This window comes from Corvus cornix, chromosome 1 (assembly GCF_000738735.6).
Source record: "Corvus cornix cornix isolate S_Up_H32 chromosome 1, ASM73873v5, whole genome shotgun sequence".
NCBI classification, from domain to species: Eukaryota; Metazoa; Chordata; class Aves; order Passeriformes; family Corvidae; genus Corvus; species Corvus cornix.
The window spans coordinates 4,057,110-4,081,886 of NC_046332.1; the positions used below are offsets into that span (position 1 = coordinate 4,057,110).

A 24,777-nucleotide genomic window follows, 5' to 3' on the forward strand; every position below is an offset into this window, starting at 1 on the left:
TAAGGAATTGGTTTCATTTTCAGATTTTGACTGCTGAAGGATTCGTACCTGTCACATGTGCAAGAGGAATCTTTTTAAGGCATTCATTTTCTTTGACAGCATTATGTACATTTGTATTCTGCAGAAGGATTATTTTCAAAATAGTCCCTTCACAGAAGGAGGATAAATGAAGACAGTGCTTAGACCTCTGGCTCTATGTAAACTCACATCCTCAGACGTTGAGCCTGGGTTTGGAATGACACTTTCAACTCCCTTATTGTCTCCTCACTGTTCTGATTTAGTGGCTTTCAAATCGTGAAGACTATTTCAGTTCTGAAATCTTCAGGCACTCATCTTGCAAATGAAATTTAAAGCTTTAATCATTGAACTTCTTTTCAAATTACTACATATAACCCATTCAGTGCAACAAAAGCCCTAAAATCAGTGCACCTTACCTTGTCCATGAGAAAGGCATAGCAGCAGCATGATCCTCTTTCACTGTAATTTATAGTATGAAGCTCTTAATATCTGACCCATTTTTTATTTTTCAAAAATTCAGGACATAATGTATTTTTCTTTTTTCAGCCAAGACATTGTGCTCTAGGCCTTTGAGCCTTTATCGTAATGATCTAATGTTGCCTTTTTCTCCCACTTGTTAATTGAAGTTCAGAATCCATTTCAGAAGATGACATATTTTGTAGTAGATGTGTTTATTGTACACATAATGTTGTATATTTGGTTGCTATGGAAAAGGATTGAGGAAATTCTGTGGCAATATTGACAATATTCTTTCCTTGTTTTGAAATTTTACTCCCAGGAAATGTGATTCTGCAAAGTTTAAATGTTGCTTATGGACAGTCCACTGTGGTGGTGAGATCGTATGTGTGTCATATTAGCTAGTGGACTTTACACAGCATTGAGCATAAAGCTGAATTTTTCTGATAAAAGATTATTGTAGTTCTGCACATAATGACAGACAAAACAGCAGGATCTCAGCTGTGTTATAAATTGTTCAGTAAGTGGAGCTGTAAATTGAAATTTGGCTCACTCCCCTTATTTTGCTTTGTACCCTAATTCATAGATAAATATTGCAACACATTACTGAATCCAGGGTTGGTGTGGCCATCAAATTAACACAAAACCCACAGCCACCACCTGCATTGTTAGCCAAATTTATGAGCTCAATTTATTCAAGTATCATCCAAAGTACAGAGCTGAAATTTAGAGCTGTGCACATAACACAGACAACACTAAGTATCTGTAGCCTTCTTGCAAAATAGGTTACCCTTCCTGACTGGTACTGGAAGAAGTGTAATTAATATCAATGGTCCTGAGCTGTGTTTACACATGCATGAATCCATGTGGACATTTCAGATTACAAATGCAAACCACCATGCATCCATGTGTTGAAGGTTGCTGGCAAAAGTTAAGAATCCACGATACTCAGTTCTCCTGAATGACATATACTTAGAAGAAATTAGCTTTTAAACCTCTGGAAAAATTTACATTTGTCTTTCATGCATTACATTCTGAGAATTTTGTTCTAAAAATCAAGGGACCATTTTGGTTTCCTGCAGTTCAAATCAGGCACATTTCTGTGTCCTGCTTCTCACTTTTTGCAGTTAGCAAGCCATGCATTATGACTGTCAATTCTGCTGCTACATCTTTCATAGGGCGATAAGCAGTGAAGAAAAAGCACATTGTCAAACAGTCAGCAGTAACACCCCGTTAACAGCAGCTTAATCTGACCAGGGTACACTATCTAACATAACTAAATTCCATAATTCTGCTTTTGTAGGTTACACCAGAGAAGCAGGATTTTACTTTCCTCTGGATCCTTTGCCTTCAGATGTCTGTATTCAGACATGTAGGACCTGACTTTCAAAGATATTTAGATGCTTAGACATGAGATGACGTGAGAAAAAGAGGTGACAAAAATCATTCCTACTAACAGCCACAAAAAGATAACGTCCTGTTGATAAGATATGGCCAGACTATTTGTTTTTCCTTTTCTTTTGAAGGGAATGCATGGTCATCATGTTTCATAATTAGCATCATTATTAACCACAGATGATTGCATTTCCATCTGAAATACCCGAATACAATATGCAATTTTTTCCTCTGCCATGAAACTGGAGAAGAATATGGTACAATAAGTTAAAGGGCCAGATATTTAGAGTGTGTAGGAGATATATGAAGGGTTGGGGCTCTTTTTAACAACTGCAACCAGAAGATCAATGAATATCAGGGGGAGACAAGATTGCACTGTGCTGGCAGATTTGCTGCACAACATGGCTGATCTGTGGCCTGTCCAGGAAAACCATAAAAGCAATGATGAGAGCAATTATAAATGACAATGGCAATTGGAGCTGACAGCCGAAGGAGTGAGGGGGTTAAAGAGCGTATTGAAAGCAGTCAATAATCCCAATTCACAAGTTGTATTTGGTTGATTTATTTTGATAAGTGTACATTCATTTGTTCTTCTGTATGGAGGCAAAAACACACTAGTAGATATATGTGTGGTTGGGCATTGGAAAAGACATGGGGTAACTCTGCATATACAGGGCATTGTTCAGGTTGTTTTACCCCATCCCAGCAGAGCATCCTGCTACACCTTCCTCTGGCAAGCAGGAAATAACTGTTTCAAATGTAAACTGCCTTACTCATCTTTAAATACGTGGGGTTTTTCAATAGCAACCATTACTGTGTTTTGGTATTAAATATTAATATTTTTATTTATTATTACCCATAGACCTTCCAGCTGGCTGCCTAGTCTCTCCATACAAACTTCTGCCACGAAAGTTTGCATTGTGATATTTCCTACAGCTTAAAGGCTCACACCCAAATTTCTAATGCAAGGTAACAAGCTTAAGATACCTTTAATAGCAGATTAATATCAAGAAGAAGGATTGAAATATGGATTGGTAGTTTTCTCATATAAATATCTGATACTGTATTTTATGGAAACATGAGACTTAGATGTGAGGAAAAGAAACCATTTTGCTGACTATAATTACCTTTCTGATTCTTAATACATACATAGTTCAGGTTCCAGAAGAATAAATCACTTAGATGCAAACTGTTTGGGATCCTTTCCAAACTCCTGGTTGGAAAATCAGTTTGCAAAAAATAGTGCTTCTTAAATGTTACATTTCTTCACAGATAAACAGTGCTTATAAATCAGGAGTGGATGATAAAGCTGTTAAGGGAGACACAGAGAGAAGCAATACAGGAAAGAAAAGAATATGATTTTCAAACATCGTAATAGATGGTGTGAAGTTACAGAGTATTCAGTTTAAGTATGTTCTAAATATAAGCACAAAACGTTAATGACAATCCTGTAAACGAATTTTAAGAAGCAAATGTATTCAGTCAGACATTCCCAAATAGATTCATGACAACATCCATCTATAAATATTGTCATTTTTCAACTAAACTTTAACAAGGTAATTTCTGCTGAATAAAATTTGAAAGCAAATAAGTAATGACTTAATTTCAATATTTTATCCAGAGAAGCATAGTACAGAATTTTTATAGTAGTAAAAATCTGAAACAAATCACTGTACTGTTGCTAGAATTCACATAATTGATTTCCTTTCTTCCTGAAACAACAGAAACTTGTTAATATCTCTCTAGACTGACAATAATTAATTTACCTGCTTTGGAAATGAGTTTCCCCTCTTTCCTTTCTCTGCTTTTTTCCTCTCAGCTGTAATAGAGCACATTCTTCAGCATACAAGTGTTTTAGGTAAGACTGGCAATTTACTTCCAGTTTTCAGTGAATGCCTTTATAAGCATTGAAAAATGTGACTTTGTGGCCTAAGTAAACAATGACTGCCCAACATCCATCCTGCCAGAGTCACTGTTGCCAAAACCAGCACAAGGAAGATGAGATGAGAGATATTTTACCACATGGCATTTCCTGAACACCAAGTGGTCTTTGAGCTGGAGAGAAAATCCTCTGAATATACCGGTATCACCAAGGAGATAATTAACAAGCACAGATAATTCCCTTTGGTCGGCAGCATTTTTCAAAAAAGAAAACAGAATTCCTGTCCATGTGCCTTGGCCCATCAGCGAGATACAGGAGCTGCCCACAACCTGTCTTGGTTTATCAGATGTGGGCTGGGGCACCTTCACTGAGCAGAGGCAAAGAGGATTTTCTCTCACATGCGGATTGGTAAATCTAAACCAGCACTTAATGCACTTCTAATCAAAAAGTTCATTCCAAGTCACAGTTATGGTAATGATAGCAATCTTTCAACTTCTGATCCTGACATCTTTTATTTGAGGAAGTCATTTGGTGTTTGTAACAAGGAAGGAAATCAAACCTGTGGACTTAATTTTATTGATATTACTGAAGTGTGAATTGTGAATGGTATGAATGGAAATAGTGAAAGGAATCCTCAATTTATACCCTACCTTTTTTTAACAGCAAATCACTCAGCCCCAAATGTTTTTGGTTTTTTTTAACTGAACACAGTGAGGCTTTTTCAGTGGTACTGATTATTGTCTAAAAGTGAGGTTTGTCTCCTACCCCTGGTTCACACCGTAACAGCGTAGCAACGCTAAAAGAGGAGAAAATCAGAGCTTTAGCTGCAGAACTGCAGAATGTACAGCAGGCTCCATGAACACATTCATCTTCAGATGTCACCCATGAAAAGCTCTTCCACTCATTCAATTAAAACTGACTATAATGTCTAAACATGAAGTACAGAATAAAATCCTAATCTTTCTCTTTTTATGGAAATACCATGAAAATGGGCAGCTGAAAATTTAAAAGCCCCTGGAACTTCTTAACCATCCCATTTATCCCATCAACATTTCACATGGGAGTTTCCTACCTTAAAGGATGAAGAATTTCATGGATAGGAATGCTTAGATTTTACCCAGGATTTTTTCTTCCAAAATAACAAAAAATGGGTGATGAAAAGATGACTGAAAAGGAATTTGTGTAGCTAATTATTAATGGCTTCATAATTCCCTGAAATAATGATGTATACAAAATTAATCACAAAGGTTTTGGCTGATATTGCAGGCTTTGGTTTTTTCTGTCATAAAAACTGTAATTTTAAAGTATTTTTTTTCCATCCGGTAATGAATGCACGATAATGAAATCCAAATGTACAGCATACAGTGCTTGTAGCAGTGTTCTGGATATCGTACATCCCTACAAATACATAAAGATTTCAGGTTCTTATTTAGCATTGTGCTAAAGCTATTTTCAGTTTAGCAGGACTGAAAAATATTTAATAGACAGCTTAAGCATACATTGTTTTATCCCATAGAAGCTCAGTATTTCTCAATTACTATTCTATTAAGACTACAAAGATGATTCAACACAGAAGTTGTTATTGCTGTTAAAAGCCTTAATCATATTAATGTTGTCACACCAATCTTCCCAGCAACCAGAATTTCAGTGTGCGCTGACATTTAACACATCACAAAATAAATGCCTGTAGTGTTTGTAGAGCTCTTTTCAAGCAATTCCCTCATTTTTCCCCCCCAAATCACCTGTTTGTCTAGAAGCAGCAAGGGAAATTAAATTAGATGTTGATATTCTCCCCAAATATTCTGTAACTTACACCAGTTCCTCCTTAGGAACTGTAAGCTTCTTTCAGCATTTGCTTTTTGTCCCAGAGAAGTCGTAAGTAAAGCCAAAAGTTGTTATAATTGAGGTTTTCTAAAATTGTCTTGTTCTGTGTAAATATTCCTACCTCTGGATTTATTCCCATCTGCCAGTAAAGAAATGAGAGTTCAGGTTTGTAGGGAAGCATTGTCTTTCACAAGGATCTCAAGGTTAAACTCAGCTGGGTTGGAGACCTGAACAGCAGCTTTGCCCTGCCCAGTGTTTGTCTTCTCCATGTTTCCAGGCAGACCCTGTAAATTTACATCTGGAGCAGAAATTGGGCATTGATACAGAAAAGCAGGACTTTGGAAAATATATTCCCCAAGAGCTGGGCTAGGATGGTCTATTCCTCAGAAATGAGGCCAAATCACAGGAATGCTTTATTATTTCCAAACCAGTAGACTGAAGGAAATTCAGAGTTAAAATCAAACTGAAGAGTAAACCCAAAAAGCATGGAAAGACATAATCCAGACACCAGGAAAAGGCAGGCAAAGGACTCTGTGAGTTCTTGAACGTTCATGGAGGAGTGACACAGTTATTTATGGGTATGATGTCAACTACTCTGGTGGAATCTGGGGAAACAAAATGGGACCATCCCTTTGAAAATCTGCAACTGAACATGAGAGTATAAATTTTCCTCTTCACAGTACAATGCAGGTTTGATTTTACTGGTTTAGGTACCCTAGAGCAGAATTCAGCCTTCAGGAGTTTCACTGTGTTATTTGCAATGTAATGGAAATCTTCACGTTGTTCACTTGGACTTGGTGTCCTCCAGAGGTCCTTTCCAACCTCAACCATTCAGTGTTCTCTGATTTCAGTAGGGGTTAAGCACAGTAATTTCAGTCAATTCTTTTTATGCTCTAATATTTATGATGTCTGTTGCAAAATATTATTTAGTGATCTTGAAAATTAGATTTTTCCAAGACATATGAATTATTAGGGTAAAAATTTAGGCATACCTCTCTATCACCCTTTGCTTTGCTTTCATGTGTCAAAAAGCTCTAAAATAAATTAAGAACATATTCTAAATCTCCAGATTATAGCATTGAAAAAAGTTTATGTTTCCTAAATGTACTGAAAACATGATCAAACAAATTCATCAGGGATAAAATTCTTCCCTGCTTCTGATTTTTTTTTCTTTCCATTGCAAGTCAAACCTTTTGAGTGCTCTAAAAATTGTAATCTGACATCATAATTTCAAAGTTTTATAAAGCCATTCCTTATAAAAACCTTCCATATGTTCCCTCATAAAAGATTATGAAGCAATGTGCCATTCCTGATGGTCTAGGAAGGATAAATCAGTAAAATCATGTGAGAGAAAAGTTGACTGGTTTTCAGTAATTTCCATAATGGATATATTTCAAAAAATTTTGGAAGAAATGTTCTAACCCTTCTTCTAACTTCCCCAAGGAAACACGAGTAACAATAAAAACCAGGTTTTATTTTAGAATGGAAAGTGCTCATAACAGAAGTCAGTCTTCTCTCAGACATTAAGTGATAAAATTGGATAATTCCCCTATGCAGAAGCAAGAAAACTCTTTCTGCATTCTGTCCTCCATTATTTTGTTACTAAATGTTCACCCCAACCTGCATGAAAATGCAGTTTGGAGTGAAAGCAGCCAGTTGCTTCCTGCCAATCTGAATGCAAAAGCTCTTTATAGCCCTCACTTTCCCAAAGCCTTCATCTGCAGAGTGTCTGAGAACTTTCTCTTTGCTGGGTTTTACAATCCCTGCATGGAAAGCATAAACAGAACTGACTATATAGAAACCAATATCAGTGGGGCTTTTACATTAAATACACCAACTGTGCATTTTTCCTTTTTTTTCCAAACAAAATCCATGGGAAAAGAACAATAGATTAAAGTCTTCTTTGGATGTTACCAATAAAGAGATGGTACTTGTAAAAACAAATAGCAGAAGTTAATTGTGACCTCTCTAGAACTTCTCATCCCAATTTATTAAATTAAGCAGCCAAAGAGCTGCTTTGGAATTTGTAGCTGTTAGATGGTCAGAAGTACACAACTGAAGTGGTCAATTCCACCTGCAGAAAGTTTTGAAGTGCAATAAAAAAGGAAAACCAGCAATGACAAAGAACAGGGCACAGTTCTGTCCCTGGTGCAAGGCCATGAGATGTGGTCTGGGAGAAGTGGCTGTTCCTCCTGGCTGGCCGGGCTGTGACCATGCAGTGCCAATAAATGGGTGTTAATTAATGTCTGTGCTCTGGAGCTGAACTAAGCATATGGATTTCCCTTGCCCAGCCACCTACTCCTGCCCTTCTGCTCAGTGGGATAATATCCTGCTAAACCTATGCCAATTTAGGATGCTATACCAGTGATTTCCCTATCAAATTCTACAGTTTGTGGGATGATAGTCCCCCTGGAACAACAGCTAAAGGTGGAAGGCAGGCTAATTGATTCAGCACTCCCCCACTGCCTCTGAGCTCAGGCACTTAGCTGTAATTATTGTGAAACAGAAGAATTTACACTGAGTTACAAACTGGTATCACAGGACTCAGAAAGTGGTGGATACTTCATGAACTGTCAGCTATTCTGAGTATTGCCATATATTTCTACAGTTCCAATGCATTTTTCCAACTAATATTGTAAACTAATGTGTTTTCCATGTAAAGCTGGCACAATGTTCATCATGTGTATGGAGTGGGGAGAGGTTGGGGTATTCTCCTCAATAAATCCATGACTGTAAACTGCAAAATAACAACTGTATTTGAGGGCACTGAAGAATCGTGGCTAAATATTCTTGTCTCCTTTTGCCAGTTTAGAATCTTGTACTAAAAGATCTCCCCAGTAGTGTGAGGGCACCCACTGCAAAAATGAGTGTTAATTTTTGCAGAAAACAGAGCTGGTGGGAAGCACGAGTCTCCGTATGATGGGCACTGACAGAATGGTATTTCTCAAGAAATCTGGTTAACTAGATGACCTCCAGGGGTCCCTTCCAACCTAAGACATTCTGTGATTCTGTGTGATTCATTCAAGTATTTCATGAATGTTTATGCAAACAAGTGAATATTTGACTAAATTTCTAAACTACTGTAAATGCCCAAAGCTCTTATCAAAGTTCTGTCCATCTGGTGGTGATTGATGTGGCTTAACAAGAATTAATTTGCTTTACCTGCAGTAATGATCACCTCCCCAGTATAAAGTCATGTAATCAAGTCTCAAGCCCGGTTCACATTGTGCAGATGATAAAAAAAGCACCTGTCCATTCATTCTGGGGCTGTATTTTCATTTAAGACCATGCATGCTTTAAGATGAACGAACTTTTCACCTCTCACTTGTGTGCATTTTTTTGTTGATGGATATTGGTCAGGGCTGAATGCTACTAATTTTGTCCTTTTCAGAAGCTGTTTGTGGATTTCTAGAAGAGATTAAATGAGGTCTTGTTCTTGTAACTCTGTGTTTTGCTTAGTCAGAGACACTTCTGAGGTGACAGGAGACTGTTTGGATGGGATTGAGTTGCCTAAAATGACACTCAGTGCCTGTTCTTAAATATCCAACTGCTGCTTTGCTTCTTACTGCCGCGTTCAGAGTGGAAATCTCCTGCAGATCGTGTCATGTCTGCCACTCAGCTGGGAATGTCTCCGATTTTTTAGAGCATCTCAAATGACACAAAGCATTTACACTTAAGCAACTGAATCCTAACTTCTGAGTGTGAGAGAAAAGTGTTATTTATACATATTCTTTTAGTTACTTGCGGCTTATAAAACCTCAATAATTTTAGCCCTCTAGCTCTCTTCTTAGTATTCACAGATTTACTTGCTCTAAAATTCGCTGCTCCTTGTTTCTTATTTCTGAATATGTACGATGAGTGAAATAAATTTGGGTTGTCTTCATTACTTAGCATAACAAAACAACTTATTGTAAGACTGCTAGGAAACTAGAGCTATTTGCCATTTAACAGCATTTAAATAGAGGAGAATGTCAGTGGTGAAGCTCAAGCTGTTTGGCTTTTCTGAAGGTCTGTACATATGGTGTGTGACTCAGTGGCTGGACTTTATGGTTGGTATAATTCATCTTTTGAAACAGAGAAGCAATGTTCTATTTGGGAAGTCTTCATATGTTGATTATTTAGCCTTTATGTTTTAAGATGCTGTTTAGTACCAAACATCTTGGAGTTAATGGAAAAATTTCCATTTTAAAATTGAATTTCTGTGTATTGCATTCTGTACTGTCTGTCCATGATCACTTCTGCAAATATTTTAAAGTGAAAGCCATGGAATTTGGAAACACTTTTACAGGAATGCCAAAGACTTCTCTGGAGTGTCCAGAGGGAAAACTTATCTTTAGCCATCAAATATAAAAGCACTGCATCTAGATCGCCAATTAAATTAATTCTTTTTCCACAGACTGCACCATGTCTAATTAATAAATTTAAAGGACAGATGGATTGAGGAGAAACAATAGAACTCTTGCTTGAAAATAAAAGTAAAAAACTCAAAGCTCTCTTAGGCTGCTTTAAATTCAGCAAGTGCATGTGTTTTGAGGGTAAATTGTCCCCTCTGTATTTTTATTAGTGAGAAAAAAAATCCCAACTGTTGAGGGCCATTTATTTTTCTCATTGTGTACAAAGATCAAGATGATTTTGTCTCTTCAAAGAACAAATATGAAATACCTGCAAGATGAGGAAAACAAACTTGCCATTGCCTACATTTTTGGATGGATGCTTACTTGATGCACTTGCAAAAATACACAGATTATTCTGATTGTCAGTTTAGATTTATTGCCAGGTGGGAGAATCTTGACTCTGTGTTTTTAAGTGAGATGTGCAGAGCTGTCATTTCAGATCCATCTTTGATGCTGGCACTCACTGAGCACTAACATGAGGAAGTTGAAATGATGTCTGCAGATCTCTGTACAAAGGCTGAAAGCTGAAACAGTGGATCAAATGCTAAAGCATCTTCATTTCTCACCACTACAGTAGATATGTCACAAGTATTTGTTTTAAAAGAGGTGGATGAGCTAATCGTTGTTTCCAGGAATAAAACTGTACATCTAGGTGATGAGAAGAATATACCATTTATTAGGTTGAAAGCATAAAATGTGTTGAGCTTCTGGTGAGAGCAAAGCAGAAAGGGGCCATGTCCATGTTGCCTAAAATCAAAAAGTTACAAATATATGAAAAATATATAAAAATCTTTAGGCATTATCCATACTCCTGGTTTTTGCCTGTATCAATATATTGAAAGGGGTTGGGAGATGTGGCAGAAGCTCTGACTGACATGGCTGCCTTGACGCAGAATTCAGTATTTTAGCTGCAAATTCTGGTTCCCCTTTGCCCCCTGCTTGACATGAGTTTTGTCAGGTGGCTTTAAAACACTGGTGTTAAACAGCTTTGCTGGTATAGCTTCACCTCTACTGGTCTGTCTTTGATTTGAACACAAAATTGTAACGTGCCTCTATGGTGGAGTCATTTGGAATGCATTATGAGTATCCCACGGGTGCAATTTGCTGTTGAAACACCAAATTTTTCTATTCCTTCTAGAAGTGCTGGAATTCTCCATTTGCAAACTATACAGAAAATCTTTTTCTGGTTAAAGCTGTGTATTGTATGACTTGGTTAAAAAGCAAACAAAGGCTTTTAACTGCTTTTTATGAAATCTGTTCCCATGAAACCACCATTAACTCTGCAGAGATTTGGTTGTTCTTTCTTTAAACAGTCAACTTCTTTTGTTAGCCAGAGAACAAGCCATTTGATTAATGATCATTTTTATTTCTTTGCAAGGATCCTTTCCGACCATTGGGGTGAAGTCCCTTTCGAGATTCCTGAGGGCGGGATTTTTAAATAGCATCCTGGCCCCACATCCAGTGGCAGGGGGTGGATCTTTACCCCCCAGCATTTCCTCTGGTAGGTATTCCAGCCTATTCCCACACATCAGTTTTTTTCCTTCATTCTCTGCCCCATCTCTCCACACATCTCAGGGAAACAGAATTTGGTGTTGATCAGACAGCGAGATCAGATGTCCCTTCTATTAGAAAGCCAACCCGAAAGGAAAAGACAGTAACTTTGGGAATGAGCCATTTTCCTGGATCAATGTATAGGAGAGATTGTGAGGTAGACTGGTCTGTAATTAAGTGGCCAACCTAAATACTGGAAGAGAAGGCCTGGTATCCTGTAATCATCCATTTCATGAAGCATGTCCATGTGCACCAAAGAAAGAAAACTTTAAATATGCCACTGTAAATCTCGGAATTTGTGTGACTCTGTGACTCTCCTCTAAAAATCTATGCTTCCTTGCTAAAACATGGAAGCAAAACGAATTTGGAAAGGGAAAACTTAATTATCTATTAAATTGGTGTTTGAATCTTCTGTATGCTTTGGTAGTTGCAACTTGTATCTCATGAAAACCGCCTTTTTTTTAAAATAACTTTTATCATGATTTGAACTCCTATAATTCTCTGAATGAGTGAGGACAGGTTAGAGGCATCCTTTCCAAGACAGGCTTATGTGTGTTATCTATTCTCTTCTGGAGCCATTAAACACCATCTTCTATCCAAAGTAATAAATGAAGAATAAATACATATAACTACAGTTAAAACTGAATCAAAGTTTCTTTCCAAACTACATATTTCTGTGCAGAACTGGATCTGTGCATGGGCTGATGTCAGGCTGGTATCTTTTCTGAACAGCCTGCATTATCTGTAGTGTTATTTAAAAGTTTTGCTTGAAATAAAAACAAAAATCTCTTTTGGTAAAAAGAGGGAGAAAATTGGAAAATTACGTAATGTTATTGACTTGCTATACAAAAGAAGCTATTGTACTTCTCTGTGCCCCATTTTATCTACTGCAATAATTCTAATTACAAGATGATTCTTACTTTCTTTTTATTTCAAGTGCTATTATTTCATTGTTTGCTTTCTTTGAACAGAAGCTTCTCAGCAGCTTTCATGTCTTTTCTTATGACTGTTTGGGTTTCTTTTGTCAACAGTTTGTGAAATACTTTCCGTATTTTTTTCTCCATGGGATATCTCAGAGTATTTAATAGCCCTTAGGTATTGCAACCAAATAACTCTGTCAAAGAGGAAATACTCCCGGCCCCATAAAATTCTCTGTTTTGAACACAGTGTTATGTAGAGCATCCCACTGATTCTATTAAATTACAAATGACCTCAAACTCGTGAACTGGCTTCTCAACTACCTTCCTACCTACAAGTTAATTTTGTAAGATCCTCAGGACTATTGTTTTCTGAGTGCTTGTAAAGATTTTGATCTTATGGACTTAAAACTCTTAAAAGTAGTTTGTTTAATGAAACTCATTCATAATGCCTTGCTATTAAATGTCTTTTACTAATAATTCTGATTCAATCTGATGAAACACTGAAAAAATGGAAATGCAACTACGTGATGTATAGCATATATCCTAGCAAGTTAATGGAGATAAATGTTATTGTTTGATTATGTCAAAAGCAACTGAAAAAAAAATTAGCCAAGCATTAACCCTACAGAAGAGGAAGATTGTCAGGTAGTTGAAAGCCAGTGAAGAACTGTGATAAATCCAATAGTTGAGATGTGTTCCTTTGAGAAAGAATGCATGTGGGGGGTCATGTGGTATGAAACTGCAGTGCAGGTCAGAAATTGCTGTTAACAGATGCATCCCAGTGATTTTACCCATAGTGCTGCTATTTAACTCTTCCTTTTTTAATTTATCGTATTTGCATTTATATTAAGCACAGTCCTAATTCTGAATTGCCTCTTTTTGTATCCGAGATGACCATGGGATACTATTTCCATTTCTAAATTGCTAAAAGCATCTTTGCTTTACATGTGAGCAAAAAAAACCAATCCCACACATTTTTGAAAGAGAAAAAAAAAGAAGACACGAAAACAAATCTTAACAAGGTAGCGCTGATCTGGGATGTAAGAGACTCAGAACTGACTCTCTTGCTGTGCATGATTCAGTGGAGGTGTTTGGGCTTATGTTGGACAGTAGCTCTCATAAGCCTAACAGAGGTACTTAGCATTTAATAACTGCAGAATTATACCCTAATCGTTTCACATATTGCTTATGTGTAAGATTTCAGTTAATTTAACTACATGGGAGACTTAAAATGCCAGCATTATTCTGCTGTTAGGGTCATTGGGAACAAAGATAATGAGATACTTTTTATTTACCAAAACCTTTAATTCAAGCTAAGTGGCAGATTCCCTTCCAAATACTCAGAAAATTTATTCCTTACTAAAGACAAAATGCTTTCTATATCTTTATATCTTTTTTTCCTACAAAATTCACCACAGATGTTTTAATGAAACACAGAACTAAACTAGAAAGCCTGCTATAAATAAGTATCTGGAAAACAGCTTGGCAGGGCAATGCAGCTGTTGGTTTCCTTTTTTCCCTTTCTACTTTAATCTCAGTAGTTGAGAGGAGTATATTTCTTTTACCATTGCACTGACAGCTGATGTTCAGTTTTGTGTAAATTGGTGTCTGCTTTTACACTGTGCAGAGATTCTCTTGTGTGAAAGATATCCTCATTTAGCCAACTTAAAGATCAATTTATGCTGTTGGGATGAGGCATTATATCTTTTTGCATAGATTGTCTTGAATGTAGGTATTTTTAAAGCCTAGACATAACTTCTAATGTAGTAGTGCTTATATTTGATAGTTACATCAGAAGTCTCTTACTGCTGTACAGCAGTTTCACCAGAAGCAAAGCTTTAAGCAGGCCTCCAGATTCTAGCCTAGATTCTTGCAAAAACAAGCCCATTTGCAGACAATAGCTTCCTTTTGATTTAGCTATCATATATGTCACCAATTACTTCATTTCTTGTTATTCCACCTGTTAGCAGTACAAATTGACATGACTTAGCTGATATAGGTCTGCACTGACAGATGGATTCACATGAGCTATAAGTACTTTTTCTCAAACGATAGCCTTGCATATATTAAATAGAATTCTTAAACCACTCCCTCATCATACTGACACTGGCACAAGCTGTGGAAGCTTCCTTCATGACACACTCACACAAACACACACATGTTGTGAAAACCCAAATTATAAATTGCCAGAGCTGCATCTCTCCCTTCATATTCCAGCTCTTCCAAACTAAACACCCTGTTCTTTGCTCCACTTTGGGGAAACTCTTAGCTCACAGCCCCTGATTGAAGTGACGTGTGAAGGGTTTGTTGTGTAAATGCCCACCCGTGTTGCCTGGCAGAAGTTACAGGCAGGAAGCTTCACAGTGCGCTGCTGTCTTTGAAGAACCAGACAGATTGCTCAGCTTGCTGAGCTGCAGAGGAAAGGAGGGAAAGCAAATACCTCTCCTACTGTTCCTTTCAAGCTAAACTCCTAAGTTTTTCTCTCAACAAGAACTAGAGATGGGTGTTGGGCTCTGAGAAACTATGGAAAAGTTCCTGTTAGCCAAACCTCTCCTTCAGACTGTTCAGCATTCCAACTGCATTAGCAGGAGAGGTGGGAGAACCATCAACATTATTCTTGCCATAAACACCTCTCTGTGAACATCATCTCCCCACGAGGTCAGCAGCTGGGCCATTTCCCCCAGTTCCACTCACAGAGCCCCTCTCTGAAGCTTCTGTGAAAGTATCCCGATGGGACTTTTGTAATGAAGTGTGAGCATCAGTTATTTCCTACAACTTAATTTGCAGTGGTTAACTATCTACTCCTTGACACTGTAGGAAAAATAGAAGCAAAGAAATCTGGCTTGATGAAACAACCCACCTTTGTGAACCTCAAAAAATTTATTACATGCCAGAAATTGAGGGTGCACTTACTTTCCAGAAACTTGGAAGTGATGTAGGGTGGTTTGCTCACTGCTGTCTTCAACAAAAAGTACATTCTACATAGGATGTTCCCTCTTCAGTATTTTACTGCCTGGTTATTTACGGCTCTTTGTCTAACACGCATTGCAATGTTCACAATTATTACACAGAGCTCCTCAAAAAGCTCAGCCATAATTGTAGAGTACTAAACTAGATGATTATCAGTTTTCTTTTGCCCAAAATTAATATTTTATTACAATTTCCAAGTGCACCTGAGTGAGCCCATTATTCTTGATATTGTATAAAGTGACATTTGAAAGCAAATTGTATTGACAGACCCTCATTGAACAAAATTACTCAACCAGAACCATCAAGGAGCAATTGTACATTGTGAATTCGACTATGATTATAGTACTCCAATAATGAGAAAAGTAACTTTTTTTTTTCCCCAAGTTAATGCATTTTTCTCTACTCTAAATTCCAGCACCTACCCTGCTATATTTGTTGTTAAATGAAAACAGCTGATCCTTTCTCAGTGACTAACAAATTGATTCTTCTATTGCATATGCATTTCCTGGGATACCTGAGCCAAATGGCTGTTCCAGTTTATTCTTTCCAGCCTCAGTACTGTTTCACTGGAATGTTTAGCCTACAAACCCTACAACTAATACATAATGGCACGTATTTTCTGAGAACAGGAGTTCAAATGTAGATGGACTTTTCCATTAGGCAGGCAGGGAGTACCTCAGAACCAAAATAAGGATGAGCAGCAAGTAGCATTAATACTGAAAGAAACATATTTTGTGCTGGTCAAGTAGGGTTAAGCTTGAACTGTAAAACTGGGATTAAGCTCTGAGTGTAGGACATGATTAAATGAGGTTCTCACTCTCCACCCTTGCTAAATATCTCATTTCATGCTCAGAGGGGCATGGTAAACAATTCCAAACATTTAAATCCTAGAAGTTCACAAAAAAGTATTTGCATATGTGGTCATTTTTACACAATATTCACTACTATTGCATATTTTTAAAATCTGACTACAGAAAATGTGGAAATTTATTGTTACAAGCATGTGAGTTGAAGCAAGTTGCTGTTCCTTACTACCAGGAGCAGAAACATATGAAGAGGAGAACAGGAGGAGCCTGACAGATACACACAGAATGTATTTGTAAATAAGTTGCACACAGCTTCTCTTTGTTTCAAGATTGAGGGAAAAAAATCCAAACTCTCTTTTCAGCCAGTGGTAAAACACTGGATATAAAAGCAGAATCGGAATTGGTTCATTTTTGTGAGGTGGGAAGCAGGAGAAATAGTTAACTTGAATGATATTAAAATACTTTTGGTCTGTTTTAGGTAGGAAGCCAGTGTGCCTTTTCCAAATTCAACTCCCTGAAATAGCATTCCCAGGCCCAAATACTGAGTATGGGAATTAATCTGCCTAAATCTGGATTTTCTGGATTTTGTTTAGGTATCTTATACAGTTGGTGAAGACTAGACAATCCTGTAGAGACTCATGTGACCTCTCTGTGACACACAGTTAGGAAAATTAGGCTCTTTCCCTTGAAATGCCTTTTTCTTTCTCAGAGAAAGAAAATCAAGCTATTGCCAGCCGTGGAGATGTCTCCAGTTATGGGAGTTAAGTTATGGGAGATTAACGCTTTTGTGTTCATTCTTCATGTGTCAGTGAGTTTATATATTTTTCTTCTTTCTTCAAGTTGTACATGCTTGTCTAAAAACCTCTGCATCCAAAGTTGGCTGCTTGGCCCATCTTCATTGTAGCTCTTGACTTTTGTTCATGGTCAGAATCAGAACTGAAGGAAGAAGCTTGACAGTGTGTGCCTTCATGTCCTGAAGGTACAAACTCTCAAAGAGAAGTGGAAAAAACCTCAGGAGATCACAAAATTATCACAATGTTAGGTCCAGGGCATCATGTATTTGCTGGAGTCCTGACTCGTGATGTTTTGTTTTCTTAATTTTGGATTTAGCAACGCACACGTTACAACCAGAGCTTCCTTTGTGGGTTTTGGAACATTCAGGAGTGCTGATGCATGGCCTCCACTACTTCTGCACATGAGAAATGATGCTTTTCTCATAAAGGAAGAGTGGAGGATCACGAGTTTTTTATAACTCAGTGGTATCTCAGAAGGTTAGTCTTTATGTAGACTAAAGGGAAATGGGCAAAATGTGCTCAAATAGTAAATGGAAAAATACACAAAGGATATCCTGAAGTCATGTCAGAATCTTATAAACTTCACAATCAGGTATAATATGGAATAAACAACAAATGACATTTTAGAATAGGATTGAAATAATACCATAACCATGTCATTATGCTTATGAAAGCACAAAACCCTGTTTCATTGTAACCTTATATATGTTTTTTTAAAAAAATTTTGCTCCTGTTCAAATTCACGTTGTAGCTTATAGCTTCTAAATATAAAGTCCCTGTGATAATAGGTAAATTCACAACTGAGATTAAGTAGAATTTGCTTCTCGTGTCCCCTAAGAACTTGTTATGAATTGTGGCAGGCTGAATATGGAAGTGCAGAAGCCCCCAGTGCACAGATTTCACATTGTTTAAATTCCTTTACGTGCTCCGGGGTCAGCAGGGCAAGTGATCATTGATGCAGTCGGACTCTGTGGTCTCATTTTGAACCAAAGAACATCCCATGCTCTTTCCACAAGAGGATGTGGATTGCATTGAACTCTGAGGAACTTTAAGGGTGAGGTGTCATTAGATTAAGTGAAATACGCTGAATTTCAGTTACAAAATAACTGAGGTGAATTGTTTTGGTTAATCCAACTGGGCAAAAGCATCTCACTTGAACTGAATCTGAGCAGAATGTGTTATCTGTTATGATTTTTTCTCTTATTCTCTGCTTCCATGCTAAAGCCAAAGTGCCAGAATTTTTAGGATTTTAAGTCACATTTCAAGCCATATAAATCTTTTCCAGAATCAGTTCTCTTAACAGGTTGGGTTTTTCCCCCAGAATATAATTAATTTAAAACAGTGGCCAAAATATTTTGTGACTTGTCTTTTGCAAATTGCCTATTCTTGTAAAGAAACTATTCTACCTTCTCCCGCCAACTTATACACTGGTAAAGGCCTTCAATGCTGTGGTTTCCTCATTTAAAATGGGATGATATAACATAGGATTGGAGATAAGATGGTCAAAAATGCAATCCTTGAGCACTGTTTGTTCTTCTGACTCATGATTTTGTCATTCCTTAAACCCTAAATGGCAGCTTTCAGAACTGGTCTGCAGTGCACCAGCTCTTGTTCTCCCCCATCTGTACTGCTGAATTCAAATAATCCCTCTCACCCTAATAAAGGCATTGGGTTTTTTTAATTTCTGCTTATAATATCCGTGTAAATATAAGCAGCAGGAGTGAAACTGAACTTTGTTCATCCATATTGTCTTTGTAATGCTAATAAATATATGTAGAGAGAGATGGCACAGATAAACAACCCAACAAATGGGAACCTGGAGAAATTAAATTCTTTTTTTTCAAATATACAGATCTGAAAGTATAAATGCAAGGGAAAAAGTAAAATTTATGCCAGTTTTTGTATTTCTATAATGCAATTTTAGCCATTATTTCTCTCTCATCTACCCAATCTCCAAGTAGTGACAAAAAACCTATTTCTTTTGGTTTTACACTCTCCTGCATTCCACTTCCTTCTCTCATGGAAAGATAAGGATCAGAAAATAAATAATGGAAACGACACAGCTCCTTTCTCTTTACAGTTCCACTTTCCTTTCCTCAGTATCTTCCAGAATATCTTGTAGGCACACTGGGGGATTGATGTGGATTAGGGCTTGCAGGAGCAGCAGGAATGCTCAAATTTCTGTTGTCCAAAGCACATTCTCCCTTTGTGAGGAACCAGGAGAACCACTTGCAGTGCTGGCTGCAGTGAGAGGGGAGGGCCAGGAGATTTGAGAAGGTATTTTATATATACAGACTTTTCCTGGCTTCCAAAACACACCAACAGGCATAAATTCTTGCCAGTGGGTCACAGAGTAGCAAGTGGAAAAGCATTTAATGTATAATTACAGGAAAACAGCTCAGAGAGCAGTGTTTCCAGATTGTGTTGATACAATAAATCTTCTTCAGCTGGCAGTGATAGCTGTGTGGCCATACCTTACTAACAACTAACCAGCACTTTGCAGTTATTCATGAATTTTGTATTGTTATTAATTGATTTTGCAGAAGTATCTTCCCCTGACTAAACTAACTTAACTAATGGGAAATGGTATATAGACATGAGAAAATCCAAAATGCACTAGCAGCAAGATAAGTGATTAGGAAGTTATGTGATTAGGATGTATATATGTTATCCTATCCTTTTTGCAAACTCTGGCTTCTGAACTCTCAAGCAGGAGTTTGGAACTGCAGCTTCTATTTCTTGAACACAGGTCTTAGTCAGGGGCCTTCTGTAATGTGAGTCAATAATTCAAGTGGGGTGGCTTGCAGTAAAATTCACATTGGCTTCATGTGAATTGATGTGGTCTAACAATGCAAAGACAAAAATGCAAAGTGGCAGAATTCTTTTTAATTGGTTTTTTTCATAATCTTTCATTTTATTTCTTTCTCTTTTCCTCCACCCATTTTGAATTACGGGATTTTTTTTTTTTTTATCCACTGAAATGAATTCCTTTCTGGTGCATACAAATGCATTTTTAATCGTGACAGGAGAGAGGAAGCCGCAGTGCCACGGCCCGTGGCTCTCTGATTTGAAGGGATGTGTAATGAATGGAGCAGGTGTGGGCTCCAGGAGTGCCTCCCAAGGCCTGCGCATTCCTGTGGCTTGCCCTGGGGGTGCTCTGAGTGCTGTGGGAGCGTGGAAGGCACAGTCCTGTGAGGGCGTGCCTGTGTTTGGGGCTGTCTTATCTCTCTGGCTTTAGCAGGAGATAAATCAGTGGGCAACCAACAGCAGAACATGGTTTTGGAATGAAAAGATGCCTGATAAGGAGGTGATTTCCTGAGCCACGTGGATTCTGATCTGCAGAAGTGATGGAGCAGTATTTTCTAATACGAGCCAGGGAACAGGTGCCAACCTGTGCTGTTTTAAGTGCAAGAATGAGTATCATGTGTTTATGTTAACAAATCTATCCTCATAATTGGTATTAGAGATTTCATGATAAGTGTGTAGAAGAGGAACATGTGCTTGCTATTCTTTTTGGAGGATTAATCTTACAAAAAACGTTCATTAAAGGAGGCTTTGCTGCATTATTTAAAATGACAACAGGAGACAACAAGCTGAATATTTTGTCATTGATATGACACTTCAGATTCTCCTCCTTATTCATCACTCTGGCATTCAATTAAATTGCATGCTATCAAAATCTTATGTTGTGGAAAAGAAATAGAGAACTAAAAATATATACAATGTGTATTTTAGATTTAATCGGTATTTTACATTATTTGGCAATGTATGGCTTTCTTTCCTTTTCTTTTTTTTTGCATTCCTGCTTATTAAAAAAATGTCAAGCAGATTGATCAAAGGAAAATACAAAATTGCAGCATATTCGGAGGTGGCATGACATCAATACAGGTTGTTTGTCATTTTCACTGGTTTTGTTTGAGTGGCATTGCAGTACAGCTGGGTGGGAGAACTTCAGCAAAGAACTTTCTAGGGGAAAGTTGTCAAAACCAGTCAGCTTCTTGTCACATGGTGGGAGTTGCCTCAAAATAGTGAAGAGCCCCTGCACCTTCTATAAATTCATCTCAGTTCTGATAAATTGCTGTCCTTTTCCTGCATCGTGCCAAGCCCGAGTACTGCTCTTGTGTGTTCAGTGTGGCTTTCTGACATGCTGGAACTCTGAAATGGATCTCCCAGAGCCACAGTTACTCCATGTGCAAGGAGGGGAAGCTGCTTTAGACAATATCCCACATGTGTCTGGGGTGGGAATATTTATACTTTCACAAAAATTATGAGAACTGCGAATGTGGGTATGGTATCAGTGTGTGTCGTATAAGTACAGTTATTATCTCATGTTGTTATCTTAACTATGTAGTAAAATGATGCATCTGTTATAATGTGCTGCAAATTATACCTGTGACATATATCGTGTGTAAAATCCATATTTGGGGCTCAAACCTATTGCCTCAGGATGCTATATAATTCCTCTACTCTAAAAGTCTGTTTTGTCACAGTACTCCCCACTCCAGCAGTGCTAAGCATCTAAAACTGCTGCAAGTCTGATTTGTTTGACTGATTTGATCCTTGAATCCATCTTTAAACATTTTTATTTCATCGTCCCCCAATTCAAACAAGAAGCTGTGTGCTCTCCTCCAGCAATGCCTGCAGTTTTTAGCTCCTTGGTTCCAAGCACTCAGCTCATACCTTTTTCAGTGTCCTTTTCCCATTCCTTCTCTTGTGTGGCTCTTGACTGTAAAATTAACTCAGTTCTTCAGAGTTCCTGTGCCTGTTCCTGTATCTGTGTGGAAACACTTCCCTGAACTGCGCAATTCTTTGGACTGGAGATTGGGTGTGTTCCTACCCCAGGAGGTGCAGCCAAGACAGAGGTCATTGTCACTGCCAGGAGAGCCTTTGCTGCCATCTGTATCCCACTGCTCTTTGTCCTTAAACCTGTTTAACTTCTCCATCTTTGTGCTATAAGCAATCCTCGGAAAATAATTCAGTGCATTCCAGCATTGCATTAGCCTACCCCTTGATAAAATAACCAAAGATTGCTTCTCTGTGTCAGAGACTTCTCTGCCCCCTCCCATTTATTCATTCTTGTTTTGAGGATGAAGAATTCTTAGTATCATGAGAACAACATGCATTTTCATGATAAGTAATAGTCCTTTTTTATTTATTTATTTAGATGCAAACACTCTACTAGTTTAGAAATCTTCCAGTATTGTTTTTAAAGTCAGTTTTGTAGTTCTCTTTAAAACAAAAGCAGTATTTTGTGCTTTTGCAGGGGTCCAGCAGATACAACCTTTTCTGGACTCAAATTGCAGTACTTGGTAAAGGATAACATGCTGGCAATAGAGCCAGTGCTACCACTTTGATGATAAAAGTTCCCATTAGATTCTATGGAGTTTTTTACTCTTCAAGTCACCCTAACAATAGCTGACACATTTTTGATCCACGGGTGCTCCAAAGACAAACACTGTGCTGGCTAAAAATTCCACTGTCACAGTCCAGCTTGGAATACATAAATAGCTCCAGGGGTACATTAAACTTGTAGCCAAAATCAGGTGGCTTTTATCAAGTGCTGTCACACTAAAAACCTGATTAATTCAGAATTTAGGTTTGTGTCCAGATTAAAGATTTTTGTGTGAGATAATCAAGTGATGGAGCCAGGTTTATTTTCATGGTGTCATGACACATTGTGGTGTCTTGACACAATCTGAATTTCATTTGAAATTTAGGTAGGATGGCAAGTGATACAGACTGAGTCAGTGGGAAGCTATCAGCCTAAGTGGCTAAATTTATTGATGATATGCTGATTTTCTGATATACAGCAACCTGATTGAAGGAAAATGCTGCGCTTTTTTGGTGTATTTAGTGCCATTCCTGTGCTGTCAATTGGAAGAGCTGGTTTTGTGTTAAGGCATGTCATTTCAAGTCATTCAAGTTGAGTAGTTTAAAACCTCATTGTCCAGTGAAAAAATAAATCCACAGATAAATGCATATAAACACATTTCATATTACTTTAACCTAGCAGCACAGGGTCTGAGTAAAAGCAAGTACAGGTGGGGGTTTTTTGGAGAGAATGTTTTGTGGGAGAATGTAGAAGAATTAATAGTTCCATTTACAAAGTGTGAAAACAATTTGTGTTGAAGGATATGAATCTAAGGAACATAAAAGCTGTAATGACAGCCTGTGAACCTCTAGAGAACCTTACAGCTTCTGGAAAGTGTAGAGTGCCCAAGGATTACCCGCAGGAAACCAGGGGCACTGTTTTAAAGCTCCATTTGTCCTTCCTTTCAAATGCAGATTTTCCATACAGGCATTTTAGTTGTTGATTTACCCAGAAAGAGAAGTTTCTGGGTAACTTCCACCTGACAAAATATGCCATCTGAAAGCCAACTTTACACCCCTATTTATTGAAAAATGCTATTGTCTGCAACAATTCAGAAATTACTACTTGCTTGAGAGGGTTCTGCACAGTGTAAGATTCTCTAGCATCAGGCTGCAGTTTATTTACTTCCCTGGATTACAGGGTTTTCCTTTCATGCGGAGGTGTCAGCCCCCGACAGTAAGGAAATGATAAAGGTAAGGGAATCTAGAGCATTCATGTGCTTGAAACTAAAGAGGCTGGGCTGTACAACCAGTCATCATTAGCAAACTGAACTAAAGGAAACATAAATTTTTGCAACACTCTGATCTCTAGGAGCTTAAGAGTGATGTATCTTTTAAGTTTATAACGCAAAGCCAGGGTATAACCAATGGGTGCAGATGAATATAATTGCTTTGGTGGCAGATGCACATCAGCAGCTGGGACTAAACATTCAGTTAAAAAGAAGCTGGTAACTCTTCACACTTCCTAAAGCCTATCCATTAAGGCATCCCAGAATTTTCACACAAAAAAATGTCGTAGTATTTTGACAACACTATGAAGTGTTTTATTCATTGAAGATGTAAACATGAGAGTTGATACAGAAATAATCACAAATTTCATTAGAGGAAATGAGGCAATATTGATAGGAACTACGGAAAGACCAGACTAAGCTGTGTGGAGGGGCATCACCAGGAACCCAAAACTCTGGGTCAGCGTGCTGGGACAAACACAGAAATGGATCATTCACTTTTTTAAATTGAAGGTTAACTGTACCAGCACAGGAGAAATACCTGGCTGTGGCCTGTTGTACACTGTGGACAGTTTAATAAACACTTTCACTGTTAACCAAACTGAACAGAAATGAACAGTTGTGCTGGAACAATCCAAATGCACTTCTACGCTTTATCAGCCCGAGTATTGTGTTTGTTTCTCATCCCCTCAACCAAACAAATTACAACCATAATTTGAGCAGAAGAGGGAAAAAAAGGGATGAAAGAGTCTTCTTTTGGATTTGCAGAATATTGGCCTGGCTGATGTTGTATTGAGGAGGTGAGATGGTAGACTCTCAATGTCACCACTTGGCATAGCTGTGGTTTCCCACGAACCCCAAAAGAGGTGGCCATTCCCATGGAAAGAAAGGTCTGCCATTTTAAGACCTTTCACCTCCTTCCTAATCTTACTAACATTCTTCTTCATTAGTTTTTTGTATAGAATGGCTTCTTTGGGATATTAATAATTCTAAACATTGCTGTGCAGCCTGGTTGCCCTTCTCCTGCCAAGCACTTGTAGAGGGGTGGTTTTTCAAAGGGTACCAGCAGTGAGCTGCTATTTAAGTACACAGTTTAAAAGCGTGCCTTCAGATTTGGATATCCTTATAAGAAATAAATGTAATGTCTTGTTCTGCTTCAATCTGGATA

At 37.8% G+C, this 24,777-nt stretch overlaps 1 protein-coding gene across 4 annotated transcripts in view; it reads left to right on the top strand.

Annotated features, from left to right (window-relative positions):
* LOC104689435 (ephrin type-A receptor 6) overlaps nt 1-24,777 on the top strand; it is a 388,920-nt gene that overhangs the window by 301,195 nt on the left and 62,948 nt on the right. For 2 of the 4 annotated variants that reach the window (XM_039556175.1, XM_039556179.1), the window contains one exon: nt 11,348-11,470. The exons of the other annotated variants lie outside the window; for them this stretch is intronic. In XM_039556175.1, the coding sequence (XP_039412109.1) occupies nt 11,348-11,470 (123 nt within the window). The remainder of the gene's footprint in view (nt 1-11,347; nt 11,471-24,777) is intronic. 4 annotated transcript variants of the gene reach the window in all.